Source organism: Gossypium hirsutum, chromosome D08 (genome assembly GCF_007990345.1).
Source record: "Gossypium hirsutum isolate 1008001.06 chromosome D08, Gossypium_hirsutum_v2.1, whole genome shotgun sequence".
In the NCBI taxonomy this organism is placed as follows: domain Eukaryota; kingdom Viridiplantae; phylum Streptophyta; class Magnoliopsida; order Malvales; family Malvaceae; genus Gossypium; species Gossypium hirsutum.
Genome location: NC_053444.1, coordinates 5,420,079 through 5,436,242, shown reverse-complemented (window position 1 = coordinate 5,436,242; position 16,164 = coordinate 5,420,079). Strand labels below are relative to the sequence as shown.

The 16,164-nt window shown below is 36.4% G+C and overlaps 1 protein-coding gene across 1 annotated transcript; it reads left to right on the top strand.

Annotated features, from left to right (window-relative positions):
* The first annotated feature begins 9,145 nt into the window (after positions 1-9,145).
* LOC107953203 (protein TRANSPORT INHIBITOR RESPONSE 1) lies at positions 9,146-11,793 on the top strand. Its single transcript, XM_016888440.2, has 3 exons — positions 9,146-9,825; positions 10,153-10,648; positions 10,821-11,793. Exons 1-3 carry the CDS (start codon positions 9,359-9,361, stop codon positions 11,619-11,621), a joined length of 1,764 nt encoding a protein of 587 aa, XP_016743929.1. The 5' UTR covers positions 9,146-9,358; the 3' UTR covers positions 11,622-11,793.
* Positions 11,794-16,164: the final 4,371 nt, after the last annotated feature.

Sequence of the window (16,164 nt, the reverse complement as noted above, 5' to 3'; positions counted from 1 at the left end):
GAAGATTGGAATTGACATGATCACGAAGACGAGGCGGGACCTTATAGAGCTACCCCAAGAATTCAATGATGTCTTCACATGGTCATACCCAGATATGCTCGGGTTAAGCACTAGCTTGTAATCTGAATAACAGCATGATGTCAGAAATGGGCAGTAGGTTCAACATCGATGCTATGAACGATGCAGTAAACTTTCTTTGCTGGGGCAATATCCTCCTCTTTGGCTTATCATAGCTTTACTCATTGAAGTCGAATTGTCATTTCTCTACATTTTATCCTAAGAGGAAGACCCGAAGGTTCGTCCCAAAGAATTTCACAAGAGGGAACTAGTGTTGAAAAAGATCCTTCCTATACAAAAGGATTTTAGAGGAAGATAGAGGCCAAATTAGAAGGGTCCATATGTTATAAAGAAAGCCTTTTCTAGAGAAGCTTTGATCTTGAGTGAGATGGATGGTAAAACTTTACAAAGTCCTGTAAACTCATATTCAGTCAGGAAATACTCTGCTTAAAAAAGGTGGGACCAAGGTGAAAGCCTACAAAGGGTGCTTTGAGTCAAAAAAAAAGACCAGGGTGAAACCCTACAAAGGGAGCCTTGAGTAAAAAAAAAAAAGAGGCTAAGGTGAAAACTCGCAAAGGGCGCCTTAGACCAAAGGGGATTTGAGTTGAAAACCCGAAAAAGGGCGGCTCAAATGTTGATCAAAATGGGGCATGAAGTAATCAGAGCAGCTCAAATACTAATCAAAATGGGATATACAGTGGTCTTGCTATACTGGAATCAATAAGAAAGGGTAGGCGACATCTTGGGGCATCGACAAAGTACTCCTAAACACATGTCAAACTCAGAATGATCTTCAGAAAGTTTGTACAGCAAAGTTCAAGCTGCGTTACGTGGGGCACCTAATCCTTATACTATTTTTTGTTATTCTTGGAACATTTCATTCATTTCCATGATACGCATTCCTAAATCAATTTCTTTGTTATCCATCTTTATTATCCTTGGCAATTTATTCATTTCGAGCTGTGCTCAGAACCAACTCTATTCTTATCCATGATCTTTTTACAAGCATGTTGCATTAGAATAATGGTTAATAGACTAATAAAACTTTCACAAGGGAAGTTTCGCATATTACTTTAGAAGTTTCTAAATAATACAGGAACCTGAAATAAGACTATTGTTTAAAACGCACCAGGTTGGAAATCTGATAAGGAAAGGTCTAAATTCAGACTATCCCTTTGAGTTTTTGCTGTGTAAAACATCGATTGATCAAAATGGCAAGATGTCATGTTTGTGACAAAGCTTCAATGAACAAGCTAGCAAATGACTACCGAATAACAAGAAGAAGTTGCTCTTGGAGAAGATTTCTTCATTTGTGCTTGAGCATTTGGTACAACACCCTGGGAATGGTGTAAGGGACCAAAGAGTTTCACTTTCTGTATCATTGAATTGTGATAGCAGAGGATTGAGAAAATGCCAAATCTTTTACTCTTGGGTTACAACGGGAGAAAGATGGTACAAATTTTTGCATCCCAGTGGATTAAACTTTAAAGGTTACAGTGAGGCAATCTGACTAAGTGTTTTTTGGAGACGCCAGCTGAGCAAGAAGGTGTTATAACACATTAATGATGAAACCTTAATAAACTTGGAGTAATAATAACCCAAGCGTTGAAATATCATTTTCATGACATTCTGCATTCATTCAAATGTCATTCATACATGTCTAGTTAGGAACATTTGATTCATTCTGATCATGACATCCTAATCACTAGGCATAATTAGGTTCATAAAGTTCATTATACAGGTCATGTTCCCCAGAGAACAGATCAGTGATGATAACAGATCTTGCATTCCTGCATCGACAGTGAAGCAGATCGAAGACACCAACCTCGCCTCCCTCGGAGGCAGTGGAGCAGGTTGAAGATTTCAGATCTTGCCTCCCTAAGCAGTAGTGGAGCAGATCGAAGATGGCGGATTTTACCTCCCTGAAGTTGCAGTGGAGTACATTGAAGCCAGTAATTCTACTTCCATGGGCAGCAGTGGAATAGATTGAAGATTTCAGATCTTTCCTCCCTAAGCAGTAGTGGAGCAGATCGAAGATGGCGGATTTTACCTCCCTGAAGTTGAATGAAGTACATTGAAGCCAGTAATTTTACTTCCTTAGCAGTGCAGTGGAACATATTGAAGCTACGACGGCAGATCTGGTTTCCCTGATATTGCAATTAAAAAGATTGAAGCAACAACGGCGGATCTTATTTCGTTAGCAGTGCAGTGGAACAGATTGAAGCTACGACGGCGGATCTGGGTTTCCTTGATGTTGCAATTAAAAAGATTGAAGCCACAACGGCGGATCTTACTTCCTTAGCAGTGTAGTGGAACAGATTGAAGCTACGACGGCGGATCTGGTTTCCCTGATATTGCAATTAAAAAGATTGAAGCCACAACGGCGGATCTTACTTCCCTGACGGTGCGGTGGAACAGATTGAAGCTACGACGGCGGATCTGGTTTCCCCGACATTGCAATTGAATAGATTGAAGATTTCAGACCTTATCCCCCTAAGCAGTAATAGGGCATATCAAAGATGGCGAATTTTACCTCCTTGAGGTTACAGTGGAGTACACTGAAACCAGTAATTCTATCTCCCTGGGCAACAGTGGAATAGATCGAAGATACAAGTTTTATCTCCTTGAAGTTGCAGTGGAGCAGACAGAAGTAAGCAATCCTATCTCCTTAAAGTTGCAATGGAGTGGATTAAAACCGCTGATCTCATCTCTCTGAAGTGGCAGTGGAGCAGATCACATCAGATTTACCCTTAAGTTGTAACAGAATAAGTTGAAACTATAGGTCTTATCTCCCTGAAGTTGCAGCGGAGCAGACTAAAGATAGTAAATTTTGTTCTTTCTGAGAAGTTGCAACGTGCGAAGCCTATCTCCCAGACATTGCAGTGGAGTGGATTGAAGCACCAGTTCCTATACCTCTGAAGATGCAGTAGGTTGGAATGATGCAACTTGAAAAGCACTAAAGAAGGTGAGGCTCAGTAGGATCGGGCACAATTGGGCTTTTAGTCTTTGCTCTATTCCTGTTACACGACAATGAGCAAAGAGGGGCAGTTGTACAAGCCCAATAATGCCCGGGCCCAAGCAAACAAATTTACCCCGGCCCTTACAAAACATAAGCTAAACCTAGGCCAATAACCCTAAACACCCAAACAAACCCTAGCCCCATGTTCAGTTCAGCGCCGCAAGCCCCCACAACGTGCTCCGCCTCCGACAACTCCAATCGGCGCACGCTTCGGAGCCAACTCCCCCCGCACATCGTGCCCGTCGCTCGCGCACACCGCGAATCTCGCACACGCCTCCAGCAGTACCTGTAGCAACAAACACAAAATAGAAGAGCAAAAATCGGGCAACAATATGCAACAAAAAATAGAATGGATTTTATTTTGATTTTGTTCATTTTTTTTCCCATTTTCGGCTATTTAAAGCTGTTATCGAATCTGTAACAGTGGGAGGGGAAGGTGTAAAAGTGACCGAAAGAAAAACTAAATACAAACACAAAAATTTCTTTTTGAAATAGAAAGGTGTTTTTTTCCTCATTGTTTTACCTTGTTAATTTTTGTTCTTTTATTTGTCATTTATATATATATGTTATTTTATTTTTTATATTTTCTCTTTTTTTTCTTTTTCATTTATTTTTGCCTAAATAAAAAGAAGAAAAGGAGGAGAGAACTTACCTTTTCGCCGGAGGCGCCGAGTTGGTGCCCTCTCCGACACGATTGGGGATCGGGGCATCGACGGAGGCCATGAGGATGGCTTGAACGGCGGCGGCATGTGAACATGAAACCCTAGCAGAGAGATTCTCTGCTATTTAGTGTCAGAAAGGGGGAGAAAGAATGAATTTTTAGGGAAAATTTTGGTTTTTTAAAGCAAATAAAACGGCGACGTTTAGGGGGGTCTCTTCGGCCTTAAAACGGCGTCGTTTTGATCCACTTGGCCCTTGGCCCGCGCGGTGACCCGACCCGGGGGGAGGATCCGCGCGTTTTGGGTATTTTGGTTTATTTCGCATGCAGCCCCTCCTCCTTCCATACGCTTTTCAATTTGGTCTTTTTTTCTGCCGTTTTATTTTCTTTCACATTTAACCGCATATTTGATTTTTGATTCAATTTGGTCTGTGCAAAGTGTTGCGTTTTGAGGGGAAGGAGTATTCCTTACTTGACCCCCATGAAATCCGCATTTTTGCATTCTGATCCTTTTTTTTTGTTTTTTAATCTCATTTGTTTCACAATTTATTTATTTTTTTAGTTCATTTTATTAATATTGCTATTATTATTATAATATTATATATTATTATTATACATATATATACACGTGCATTCTTGTAATATATATACATTTTTTTAAATTCACACATATACGCATTTTTTTTCTCTTTTAAATTATCATAAATGCATTTTCTTTTCTTTTGCATTTCTCATGTTCTTATGGACATATATATGTACTTATTTATATACGTATTTGATACATATGCATCCGCATTTTTCATAATTTCCTTATATGCTATACTTACACATTTTTAATATATATATACATATATATACATGCACTATTTAAAATTATTGTAAATATATTTTCCACATATTTATTTATGCGCATTTCTATAGTATATGTATATTTCTAAACTTTTATAAATACTTGTATATATGTTTTTGTTTTTATTTCCTAACTTTTGTAAACATATACATTTTTACATTTTAATATATATATACGCATTTGCATGATTTACCAATACATATACTTATACATTTTTTTATTTTGTAAATATATATTTATATATGCTGTAAGTTAAAGTATTTGTATCATATTGTACATTACCTTTTAAGCATACTCTTTTTGAAAATATGTTTTGGTTTTAACCATACATCAAAGTTATTTTCTTGCTTCAAGGTTTTTTTTGAATAAAAGCGATATTCGAGGTTTGAGGTTTTCGAGGGAAATTGAGCCCTAACGTACTGGGTTTGGATTTTCTTTGCTAATCTTAAATAACCGAGGATATTCTTTATTCAAAATGCATGAGTGTAAAAATCATTTTTGGGAACTTAACTTGTCGTGCCCTAACGTATTGGGTGTGGCATGTTACTTTCTCGAAATGAAGATTTTTCGTATAAAATAAAAAGTGATATTCAAAGTTCGGGGATTATGAGGAATTGTACCCTAACGTATTGGGACTCGATTTCTTTACATGACTTGAACAACTTGTTATCCTTTTGCAAATTTCATCATTCAAGTTGATTTTAAAATCTTTTTAATCTTCGACACTAAGACATTAAATGATCAATTTGGTACCGATTTTGGGCGTTACGAGGGTGCTAACCCTTCCTCGTGCGTAACTGACTCCCGAACCTATTTTCAAAATTCGCAGACCAAAATAATTTTTAAGGTGGGCCGGTCACACCTTAATAAAGGATCGGTGGCGACTCCAGTTTTATTTTTAAAAGTCGACAACAAAATTTTTGTTTTCAAAAAGACGGTTTCGACAATCCTGATTAGACCAGGATGGCATTCAGGTAAAACCCTCTTTTTGAATTTAATCCAAATACATGAGAAAGAAGTCCACTTCTACTTTTTCCCATTACTTATTGATGGCGTCCTCCATGTATTTGGATAACAATATTATATGGGTAATTTTTAAAATTATATGTACGTAGGTATAACACAAATGTAGTTTTAAACCCTTTACGCCTTAGCCAATAATTTCTTGGCCTAGTAGCAATAGTATTGTATTGTAGGCATAAAAGTTTAGGTTCGATCCCGAGCAACCCAATTCTCCTCCCTCAATTATTGAAAAAAAAAACCTTTAGACTTTAACATATTACTAATGTGGATTTGGTTATGAGATATGATAATTTAAAAATCTTGAATATCTTTTATTCATTAATTATCTTCTAAAGGGAGGAAAAAAGAGGCTAAATTAAAAGCCTTCAAACTATTGGAATGGTTAGAATTGAAAGATAGCACCAAATAATTAAAGTCAGAATTGAAGATTTGGTAGTAATTTTAGAATCATTTAGTTGTGGAAATGCAGAGAAGTCAAAGCTAAATCAGTGGTGAAATCTTTAATGTAAGAACCAATGCCACCTTCCTCTCAATTTCGTAGACAAATTGTATGGAAAAGTATCATTATTATGTAAACTAGAATTATTTTCTTCTCTTTTTTTTTAAATTTTTTTAATTAATTAACAATAAATAATTTAGTTTTTATTAAATAAGATAAAAATAAAATTTGCTATAATTATTTTTTATATTTCATTACTTACAAATTAATATTAATCTTAAAATATATATTTAAATCTTATTTTTAATTATAAAAAAATAAAATATATTTTTTATTTGACTAGACATGGATTTTAAATCATCTTAGCATACACCAACTCCTTTAAAATTATTATTTAAAAATAATAATAATATAGTCGATTGAGTCTTAACTCGATTGGTATGAGCATTATTATTAATGTAGGAGGACGTAAATTCAAATACATTAAAATGCATTATCCTCCTATTTATAGGTCGAGGAGGGATTATAATAATTTTCGGTATTGTAAGAAAAAAAGCAAAATATAAATTTATTATTTAACTATGAATTATAGAATAATATATAAGTTAACATGTAGATCCACCCATTCCATCAATATTTATATAGATTCACTCATTAAATACGTCATTTAAAAATAGTTTTATAGACTCGATTGAGACTCGAAAAAGTTTGTATATCATGAATGTGTTTATGAAATGAATGCATGATTAAATAGTTTAATTACTATATAATTGACGATAATTACTCTGACAATAAATATAACATCCTAAAATTTGGACCCAACAATCGAAGTGGGCGAAAAATGTCACAAATAACAAATATATATTTATACTATCTACATTTATTAGAAGGTTAATGATAGGACCGAAAACGTATAAAATACTCTACCGATCTTAAATTTTAATAATATGAAGATAATAATTTATTCTCGTCTTTTAATAATCAAAATCTAAAAAAAATTCAGAATGTGTAGCAAAGTCTAAGCCGTCCCACTCGAGGGGGACGAGAGATTCCCGGGGAAACCATCCGTGGGGCTTAATTATCATTTGTTACTATTATTAAACTAATCATCAATGTTTAATCTTAATCACCGTCTTTTTTCTGCATTGAAATTTAAATAATAACCTTTACGTGTTCGACAACTCAACTCTCTCATTGTTTTTTAATTATATAAACAATAAATTATGGGTGATTATTTAGATTAAAAACTTATTTAAAGAAAAGAAATTGATTAAATTTATCTTAAACTTAAATAAACCCTAAACCTTAATTTTTACTTGAATAAACCATTATTTAAAATAAAATCAATCTTATGTATAAATTAAACTATACTATTTAAGTGGAAAATATGTTTAGGGTTTTAAAATTTAATAATTTGTTTATAAAATATATATTGATCGAGTATACTGAAATGTATTATTCTCTTATTTAAAAATTAGTGAGAGATTATTATTGTTCTTTTTTTCTTAAATTATAAACACTCTTGACCATTAGGCCAATACTTAATATTTGAACTATTTTAAAAAAGAAATAAAATATATATGTGACATATAAAAAAGAAAAAGTACACTATTTAGGGCTCCTTTGGATACCAACGCACACCAGTGCGTTGAATTTTTTCCCCTTTATTATCAATCTCACTGCATTGGACTGGACTGTGGACAGCCTTTGGATGTGTTGGCTTCCAGCACAGTGAGAAGTTTCAACTGCACTGGACAGCCATAAGTTGACTAGTGGTAAAAGCTCCAGTAGGGTAGTAGATATTTTTAGAAGACAATAATACCCTAAATATTATACCAACCCCCATTCATTCTCTTATCTCAAATTCAGCAAGATTCTTAGAAGAAGAAGAAGAGCTAGCTAACCTTTCTAACAGGAACATGATTACGAGGATGTTTGGTTTTCAAATCAACAGTAAGATAAGGTTTGGGTTTTGCTGATGAAGAGCTGAAACGAATCAAACCAGCTTCACGAGCAGATTCAAAGTACTGAGTTATGGGCAATTCATTTGCATGATCCCAGTCTCCAAATGTTGGAATCTGCCCACTTCTCTTGCAATTATAATCCTAGTTAAACAGGCAAAACAAGAAAAATCCCACCTTAGATTTAGCTTTAAAGAAGAGATTCAAACAAGAAGAGAAACACAACTTACATCCATGGTGGTCGGCTGTTATTTTGAATCTAAAATAAAAATAAGAGCAAATTGAAAAGGTGTTAGGTGACTTTAAATGGTTGTGTTTAAAGAAAGTGAGATGAAAAAGCTGAAAAGAAGATATGGGGATTCTCAAGGAAGTTAAAAGAATATACAGATTCTAGTTTCAGAAATTACATTGAAGAAGAGAATGAATTTAATCTAGCAGTGAAGTTATTACTTGGTCTATATTTTTTCCCCAATTTTGGCTTAAATTATTAGGCATTAGTTTCACAAACTGGAAAAAATATGAAGGCAGGAATGGGTATTCAGAGAAGAAAAAAACATGAAGAAGAATGAGTTGAAATGGACGAGTTTAATCATATTTTTATTTTGGAAAAAATTAAATAAAAATAACTATCATTTTATCTAATAAATAATTTAAATTAATTATATAATTCATTAAAATATTAGAAGATACATTTTAATATTTTATTAAATGAATTTATAAATTTACATATTTTAATAATTTAAAAAAGTAAAATAATTTAAATAACTTATATTATATATCAATTCTAATCCAATGTCCTTAATAGTCATTTTTTATTCTCACCTCACCACTACAGTTACGTTTGAATCCAAACACACACTCCACCATTGTTTCTAATCTCACCGCTACAGTATCCAATTTCACCACTACAGTAACTAATCTCACCGCCACCGCTATTTTTAATCTCACCGGAGGTAAACACACCGCCCATCCAAACTAGCCCTTAGACAAAATACAAAAATCCGTGCGGCTCCGTTTCACCGTCCATCGTACGCGCCCACATCTCTTCCCAACCACGTGTCACTACCCTAAACGCCTATCAATATCCCCACAAAAACAAGAGAATTACTTAATTAACCATGGTTAAAATCTAACCCTTCTTCCCAACACGAAAATAAAAATCCTTATCCTTTCTTCTTCTTCTTCACTGTTGTCTCGTCAGCTTAAGCTTAATCTCCTTTAATGGCGTCTCATTTCTGAAAACGAACTTAAAATCTTAACGAAACTGTAGTATCCGTCAAAAGGAGGAAATTTGAGAGAAAATTTTCATCTTTTCTGTCAGAAGTTTTCATTTTTTTTTGGGGGGTAATTAATGCCGAAGAGATTAGCGTCTTCGCTCTCAGATGAGGTGCTGGAGCATGTATTCTCGTTCATACAATCGGAAAAGGATCGGAACGTGGTATCGGCAGTGTGTAAATCGTGGTACGAGATCGAGCGGTGGTGTCGGAGGAAGATATTCGTCGGGAACTGTTATGCTGTGAGCCCTGAGATGGTGATCAGACGGTTCCCGCAAGTTAGATCCATTGAGTTGAAAGGGAAACCGCACTTCACTGACTTCAATTTGGTACCGGACGGCTGGGGCGGTTACGTTTTGCCGTGGATTACGGAGATGGCTGGCGCTTACCCTTGGCTCGACGAGATTCGGCTTAAACGGATGGTCGTCACGGATGAAAGCTTGGAGCTTATTGCTAAGTCATTTAAGGATTTCAAAGTATTGGTGCTTGCTTCTTGTGAAGGGTTTTCAACTGATGGACTTGCTGCCATTGCTGCTAGTTGCAAGTAAGCTTCATAAACACCTTTTCGTTTCAACTTTCAGTTGGAATTTTACTTCAATTTGTCTTGTTTTTAGCTGCACTTTTCTTAATGGAGTAATTATAACGTTACCTAGTAATGAAGTTGATTGAAAGAACTGTTTACTTGTATATTTTTAAGGTTCACTGTTTGCTTTTATCAGATCTGATTAATCATTTTCAATTTCAATGACAATGGTCATCTTCTAATTTTGTTCATTAGCCACCATTGATTTTCTTGATTTCTTATGTTTTAACTCTTGGATTTAATCTAGTAAAAGTATACAATATGTTGATTTTCTGCTTGGCAATGTAGGAACCTGAGAGAGCTGGACTTGCGAGAAAGTGAAGTGGATGATTCGAGTGTGCATTGGCTCAGCCATTTTCCTGAGACATACACATCCATGGTGTCTCTTAACATTTCCTGTTTAGGATCTGGTGAAGTTAGTTTCTCGGCTTTGGAGCGCCTGGTCAGTAGATGTCCGAACCTCAGGTCCCTTAAACTCAACCGCGCTGTTCCCCTTGATAAGACTGCCAACATATTACGACTTGCACCGCAGCTGGTTGAATTCAGCGCTTGCACCTATTCGGCTGAGCTACGTTCAGATGTCTTCTCAAACTTGGCTGGAGCTTTTTCTAATTGCAAGGAACTAAGGAGTTTGTCTGGGTTTTGGGATGTGGTTCCGGATTACCTTCCAGCTATTTACTCTGTCTGCTCTAGATTAACGTCACTGAACTTGAGTTACGCAACTATACTAAGCCCTGATCTCATCAAGCTTGTAAGCCACTGTCCGAGTTTGCAGCGCCTATTGGTAAGCTTGTTATGGTATCTTCAGTTCATAACTGTTTTAAAACAATTGAGCGCATATTTTGAACATTAAGTGGTTTACTGATCACCTTTAAACTATGCCAATCGTTGCATAAAATGTTCTAATAACTGAACTGAATCTCCCTTCTCTTTTAAATTGTCAATTATGGTTTCAGGTACTTGATTATATTGAAGACAGTGGCCTTGAAGCACTTGCATCTAATTGCAAGGACCTGCAGGAATTACGGGTTTTTCCATCAGACCCGTTTGATGCAGAACCAAATGCATCCTTGACAGAACAGGGCCTTGTTGCTGTTTCTTTGGGTTGTCCTAAGTTACAATCAGTTTTGTACTTCTGCCGCAGAATGTCTAATGCAGCTCTAGTCACAATTGCTCAGAACCGTCCAAACTTGAACCGGTTTCGTCTTTGTATAATTGAGCCAAATACAGCTGATTACCTGACCGGAGAGCCATTTGATGTTGGCTTCGGAGCCATTGTTGAGCATTGCAAGGCTCTCATACGGCTTTCCCTCTCTGGTCTCCTCACAGATTGCGTGTTTGAATATATTGGAAAATATGCAAAAAAGCTGGAAATGCTATCCGTGGCTTTTGCAGGAGATAGTGATTTGGGACTCCATCACGTGCTTTCAGGGTGTGAAAGCCTACGGAAACTAGAAATTAGGGACTGCCCCTTCGGAGACAAGGCTCTTTTGACCAATGCTGCAAAGCTGGAGACAATGCAATCCCTTTGGATGTCTTCCTGCTCCGTGAGTTTCGAAGCTTGTAAGCTGCTAAGTCAGAAGATGCCCAGGCTGAATGTTGAAGTTATAGATGAGAGGGGACCTCCTGATTCAAGACCCGAAAACTGCACAGTCGATAAGCTCTATATCTACCGATCTGTGGCTGGGCCAAGGTTTGACATGCCTCCTTTTGTTTGGACGAAGGATGAAGATTTGGCTTTGAGGCTTTCTCCATAGATCTCATCTGAAGTGGTCAAACTATGGCGGTTCATTCGATCTCAAGAACAGATGTACCAGGTACATGCTCCATATGTTTCTCAGTGTTGCCAGATCAATCTTATGTAGATGAATATAGTTGCAAATCTGGTTGGAGTGGGAACATAATATGGAGGATATACGAGGATTGAGAGTACGCACTCTAGTAAAAATATATGCTCAAGCAATTCCAACGTAGAATTGAATCAGTATAAAACATAATAGATGATTAACGGAAAATAATTGGATAAAACTCATTTATGACATACATGTTAGAAATCAAAGATCCGTGCATCGCAATTGTGCATGGTTGGACTCCGAATCCTCAAAGACTTAGGACATTAAAAGATTCGAGGCTTTCACCTTAGATATTCCCATGCCTTGAGGATATACATGTGTACAAGCCCAATCTGAACCCTTCCCAAACCCATTACAAGACAACCCACTAGCCTAACCCAATCAGCCCAATTGGCAGAGCCCAAACGGCCCAATAAGCCCAACCGGCCCCAAACCCAGTCAGACTAGGGCAGAAACCCTAGCCCCCTGTTGTGCCGCACCTGCTCCTGGCCGCCTCACCTGCCCTCTGTTCACAGCCGTCCCATAGCCATCTCTCCTCCACCTGCTCCCATCACCTCCTTGAACACCTGCAAACATGACGGAAGCAGCAACAGAAACAGAAACGCAGCAAACAGTAACAAAACAACAATAGGACTTGGTATAATCGGCTATCAAGAGCCATTCATTTTCAATGTAAAAGGGGGGGTTGGGCCTCGATTTTTATAAAAAGAACAGAAAGAAAAAGGTTGAACATTTTTTGCTCAGTTTTATCTTTTCTTTTGCTTACTATTTTTATTTCTTTCAAGTTTATTTATTTATTTTTAACTTGAAAACATAAAGAAAAATAATAAAGGAGAAGGCTTTTTACCTTTTTTACCTGCACCGCGCCGGACGTGGAGGAAGGCGAGCGGTTTCGCCCTTGTTCGGGTCTTTGGCCTTTGTTTCACGAGATTCGGCCCCAGATCCGTGCCTAAGAGGCACTCAGCTTTGAACTAGGATCAAAAAGATCTGATTTTGAGACGTCGGCCACCGCACGCGGCGGTGCTACGCCGGAGGCCGGGCCGGACCGGTGGCCGGATTCTGGGGAAGAAGATGAGAGAGGAGAGAGTTTTGAAATTTTATTTTTTAAAATAGAAGGGTTGAATGGATTTTTTTCAGAAAATTTGGGCTTAAATGCTGATATAAAACGGCGCCGTTTTGATATGGCCTGACCCGCGTGTCGACCCGACCCGCCTAGAGGATCCGCGTGTTTTCGACGGAAGGGCTAATTGCATCTTTAGCCCTTCCGCTTTTAAATAATCTTGCAATCTGTTTTTTTTTTGGTTTTTTAAATTCGCCCTGAAATCTATTCTGATTTACAATTTGGTCCAACCTGAAGCGCAGTGTTTTGGTGAGCGGGAATATTTCCCATTTTGGTCCCTCCATTTTTACTCGTGTTGCATTTGGGCCCTAATTTGCTTTTCTTTTTAAATTTGGCTCTTAAATTTTACTTTTCTCTCGATTTAGTCCCTTTTGTTTTTTTATTTTCGATTTTGCCCCGTGTTGTGGCTTTTACTTCGATCTAGTCCCTTTTTAACACTTTTATTATTTTCTTCATTATTTTAGCGTATTATCATTTATTATTATTATTATTGCTTTTATATATATAGGAGTATATATTTTTATATTTTTATATATTTATATACATACTTTTTATATTTTATGATAGTTATATACGTATATACGTATATGTGTACATATTTACTTATATATATATATATTTTATAATGCATATATGCATATATTTTTCTTGTTTTTATAAATTAACGTACATACTTATATTTTACATATCTTTGTATTTTATAATCTATATACATATACATGTAAATACTTATATTTTTATATCTTATAATTCACATATATTTTTTCATTTTTTTATAATTTTATGTATATACATACTATACATATTTCCCTTAAATATACATGTACATATACATGTTCATATTTTATCATTTTCATCTATTTTCCCTTTATTGTTTTGTATGATCATTTACTATGTATTTATATGTCTATTTTTTATGCTTCAGTTTATTTATTTATTTATTTATTTGCTATGGAATGTATGATTTATTTATTATTCGTTTTGTTCATTTTTTTATTTACATAATCATGTTTATTATTCCGCCATGCACATGAATATCATATTTTAAAAAAGGGAAATGTTTCCAAATAAGGCAATATTTTGCGTTTGAAAATTCGAGGAACGTGCCCTAAGGTACTGGGTTTCGATTTCTCGTTCGACCAAATAGCTAAATATCCTTTTGAAAACTTTTCAAAAATAAGGCAATGTTTTGCGTTTGGAAATTCGAGGAACGTGCCCTAAGGTACTGGGTTTCGATTTCTCGTTTAACCAAATTGTCAAATATCCTATTGAATTTAAACTCATGCCATTCGAATTTTTTAAAAAAAAAAGGATCGTATTTTAAATTTCTTTAAAGTTTTCAATGTTCGACACTAAGACATCAGGTAATCGGCTAGGTACCAATTTTGGGCGTTACGGGGGTGCTAATCCTTCCCCGTACGTAACCGACTCCCGAACCCGTTTTCTAAATTTCGCAGACCAAAATTGTTGTTTTAATAAAATCCACTCGTTTATTAAAAGCAACTACTTTTCAAGGTGATCCAATCACACCTTAATAAAAGATTGGTGGCGACTCCCGTTTTCATTTTCAAAATCCAAGTCGACCCCGTTTTCATCCAAAAAATGGTGTCAACAGCTTGGCGACTCCGCTGGGGACAAACACGAGAGTCAAGCCATGAGTTGATTACTTTTTGTCTTTTTGTCAAAAATTAAAAACCTAGTTTAAATATACGATCCTTTCATTGTATTTTTATTTATCTTTATTATGATCTTCGTCATTGTGATTCATAATTACTGTGTTTAAGTTCAGATTTATTTTTGCACATTGCATTGCATGACCGTTGGTCATACCCTTTTAAGTGGGAGTGAGAAGCTACGCCTTCGTGAGGTTTTCACCTCCGCATGGGATAGTGAATCGCTTTCGGGATACATCCGTACCTATGTCTTCGTGAGATTTTCATCTCCGCATGGCCATAGGGAAATGTATTCCCCTGAACTGAACTCAGTCCGTATGAGCCTATAATGGGTGAGGATCGAGGAATCTGCTGGTTCGGGTACCCTTACTTTAGAACCAACCCTCATATAGTAGACTTAGGAACTTAACCTAGGTAGAGCCACTCCAAACCCCTAGTATCTACCTGATTAGGTACTTTTTGTTTTCTGTGCTTGCTTATGTTTTGTACTAACCCTTCTTGTTGTGTTTTGATTATGATTGCATTGCATTTGCATTTTAGGAAAGAGATATGGATTCAAATCCAATTACTAAATTAGAAAGCTTGTCATGGAATACGAATTCCTTGATAAAGTGGAAAACAATACGACTTCCCAAACATATTCTGAGAAACACAAGAATGGCAATGGAAGAGTTCGTGACCTTGCTTGGTGGCCTGGGGATTCGAGACGATTGTCCAAAAGCCTTCAACAAGCTGACAAGCCTTATGAAGATGGGCAGATGATGGATCGCGACCAAGATCAAGAAAATGAGCTAGCAATGGCATCTATTGGTGAGATTACCTCAAACATGCGGATGAAGAAAAAAAAATCGATGTTGTTTCTTGGAATATGAGGGTGAGGTCGTACATGTATCCGTTTTATGTAAGGGAATTTGCTTTCTAGAAAAGTTTCCTAAATGTAATTGAATCAGAATCAACGTCTCTTTAGGCATTCATTTCATGCATTTGCATTACATTGCATCATATGCATTAGATTTTCACGAAGTGACCCTAATTATGTAAAATTATTTCAGCTAATCTGGAAAACCAATCAACCAAACATCCTTACGGTACTCGTCGCAAAGTCAAAGAAATGGATCAAAGATTAGAGAAACTAGAGCAAACGCAAAAAGAGATGCAAGACCAGTTACAGGTGCAAATGAAAGAACATATGGAAAAGATCCAGAAAGACATGGCACAAAAGATGAAGGAGTCTCAGGATGAACTAATGACTAAATTGACGCAATTAATAACCAAGGGAGTGGATAAAGGGAAAAATCCTGTGGTTTGCGATGAAGAAGGAAACAATGATGAGCCACTTTTTTCTCCAGGATACACGCCTCCGCAAGCGCAAATTCAGATTGAACCACATCCACGAAGATCTTCTGTTTCAATTAGGCCTCAACACTTTCAAGGTGACGCTTCAATACCGAAGAACCTTCAGGTCAGATCTGGTTCTAGTCCTGACGATAATCTGGTTGTCCCGGACTTCGATGAAGTAGCGGAGAAAGACAAGATGAAGGAGGAGTTACCAAAGCAGTTTGAGGAGAAATGGAAATGGATTGAAGAGAAGTTTAGGGCGATAGAAAGTATCGACGGCTATCGTGGAATAGATGCGAAAGATCTGAGTTTAGTT

Coding starts and splice junctions, on each gene's coding strand:
- LOC107953203 (XM_016888440.2), top strand. CDS start 9,359: ATGCCGAAGAGATTAGCGTCTTCGCTCTCAGATGAGGTGCTGGAGCAT. Junction 9,826..10,152: donor GCCATTGCTGCTAGTTGCAA/GTAAGCTTCATA, acceptor TTGGCAATGTAG/GAACCTGAGAGAGCTGGACT. Junction 10,649..10,820: donor CGAGTTTGCAGCGCCTATTG/GTAAGCTTGTTA, acceptor TTATGGTTTCAG/GTACTTGATTATATTGAAGA.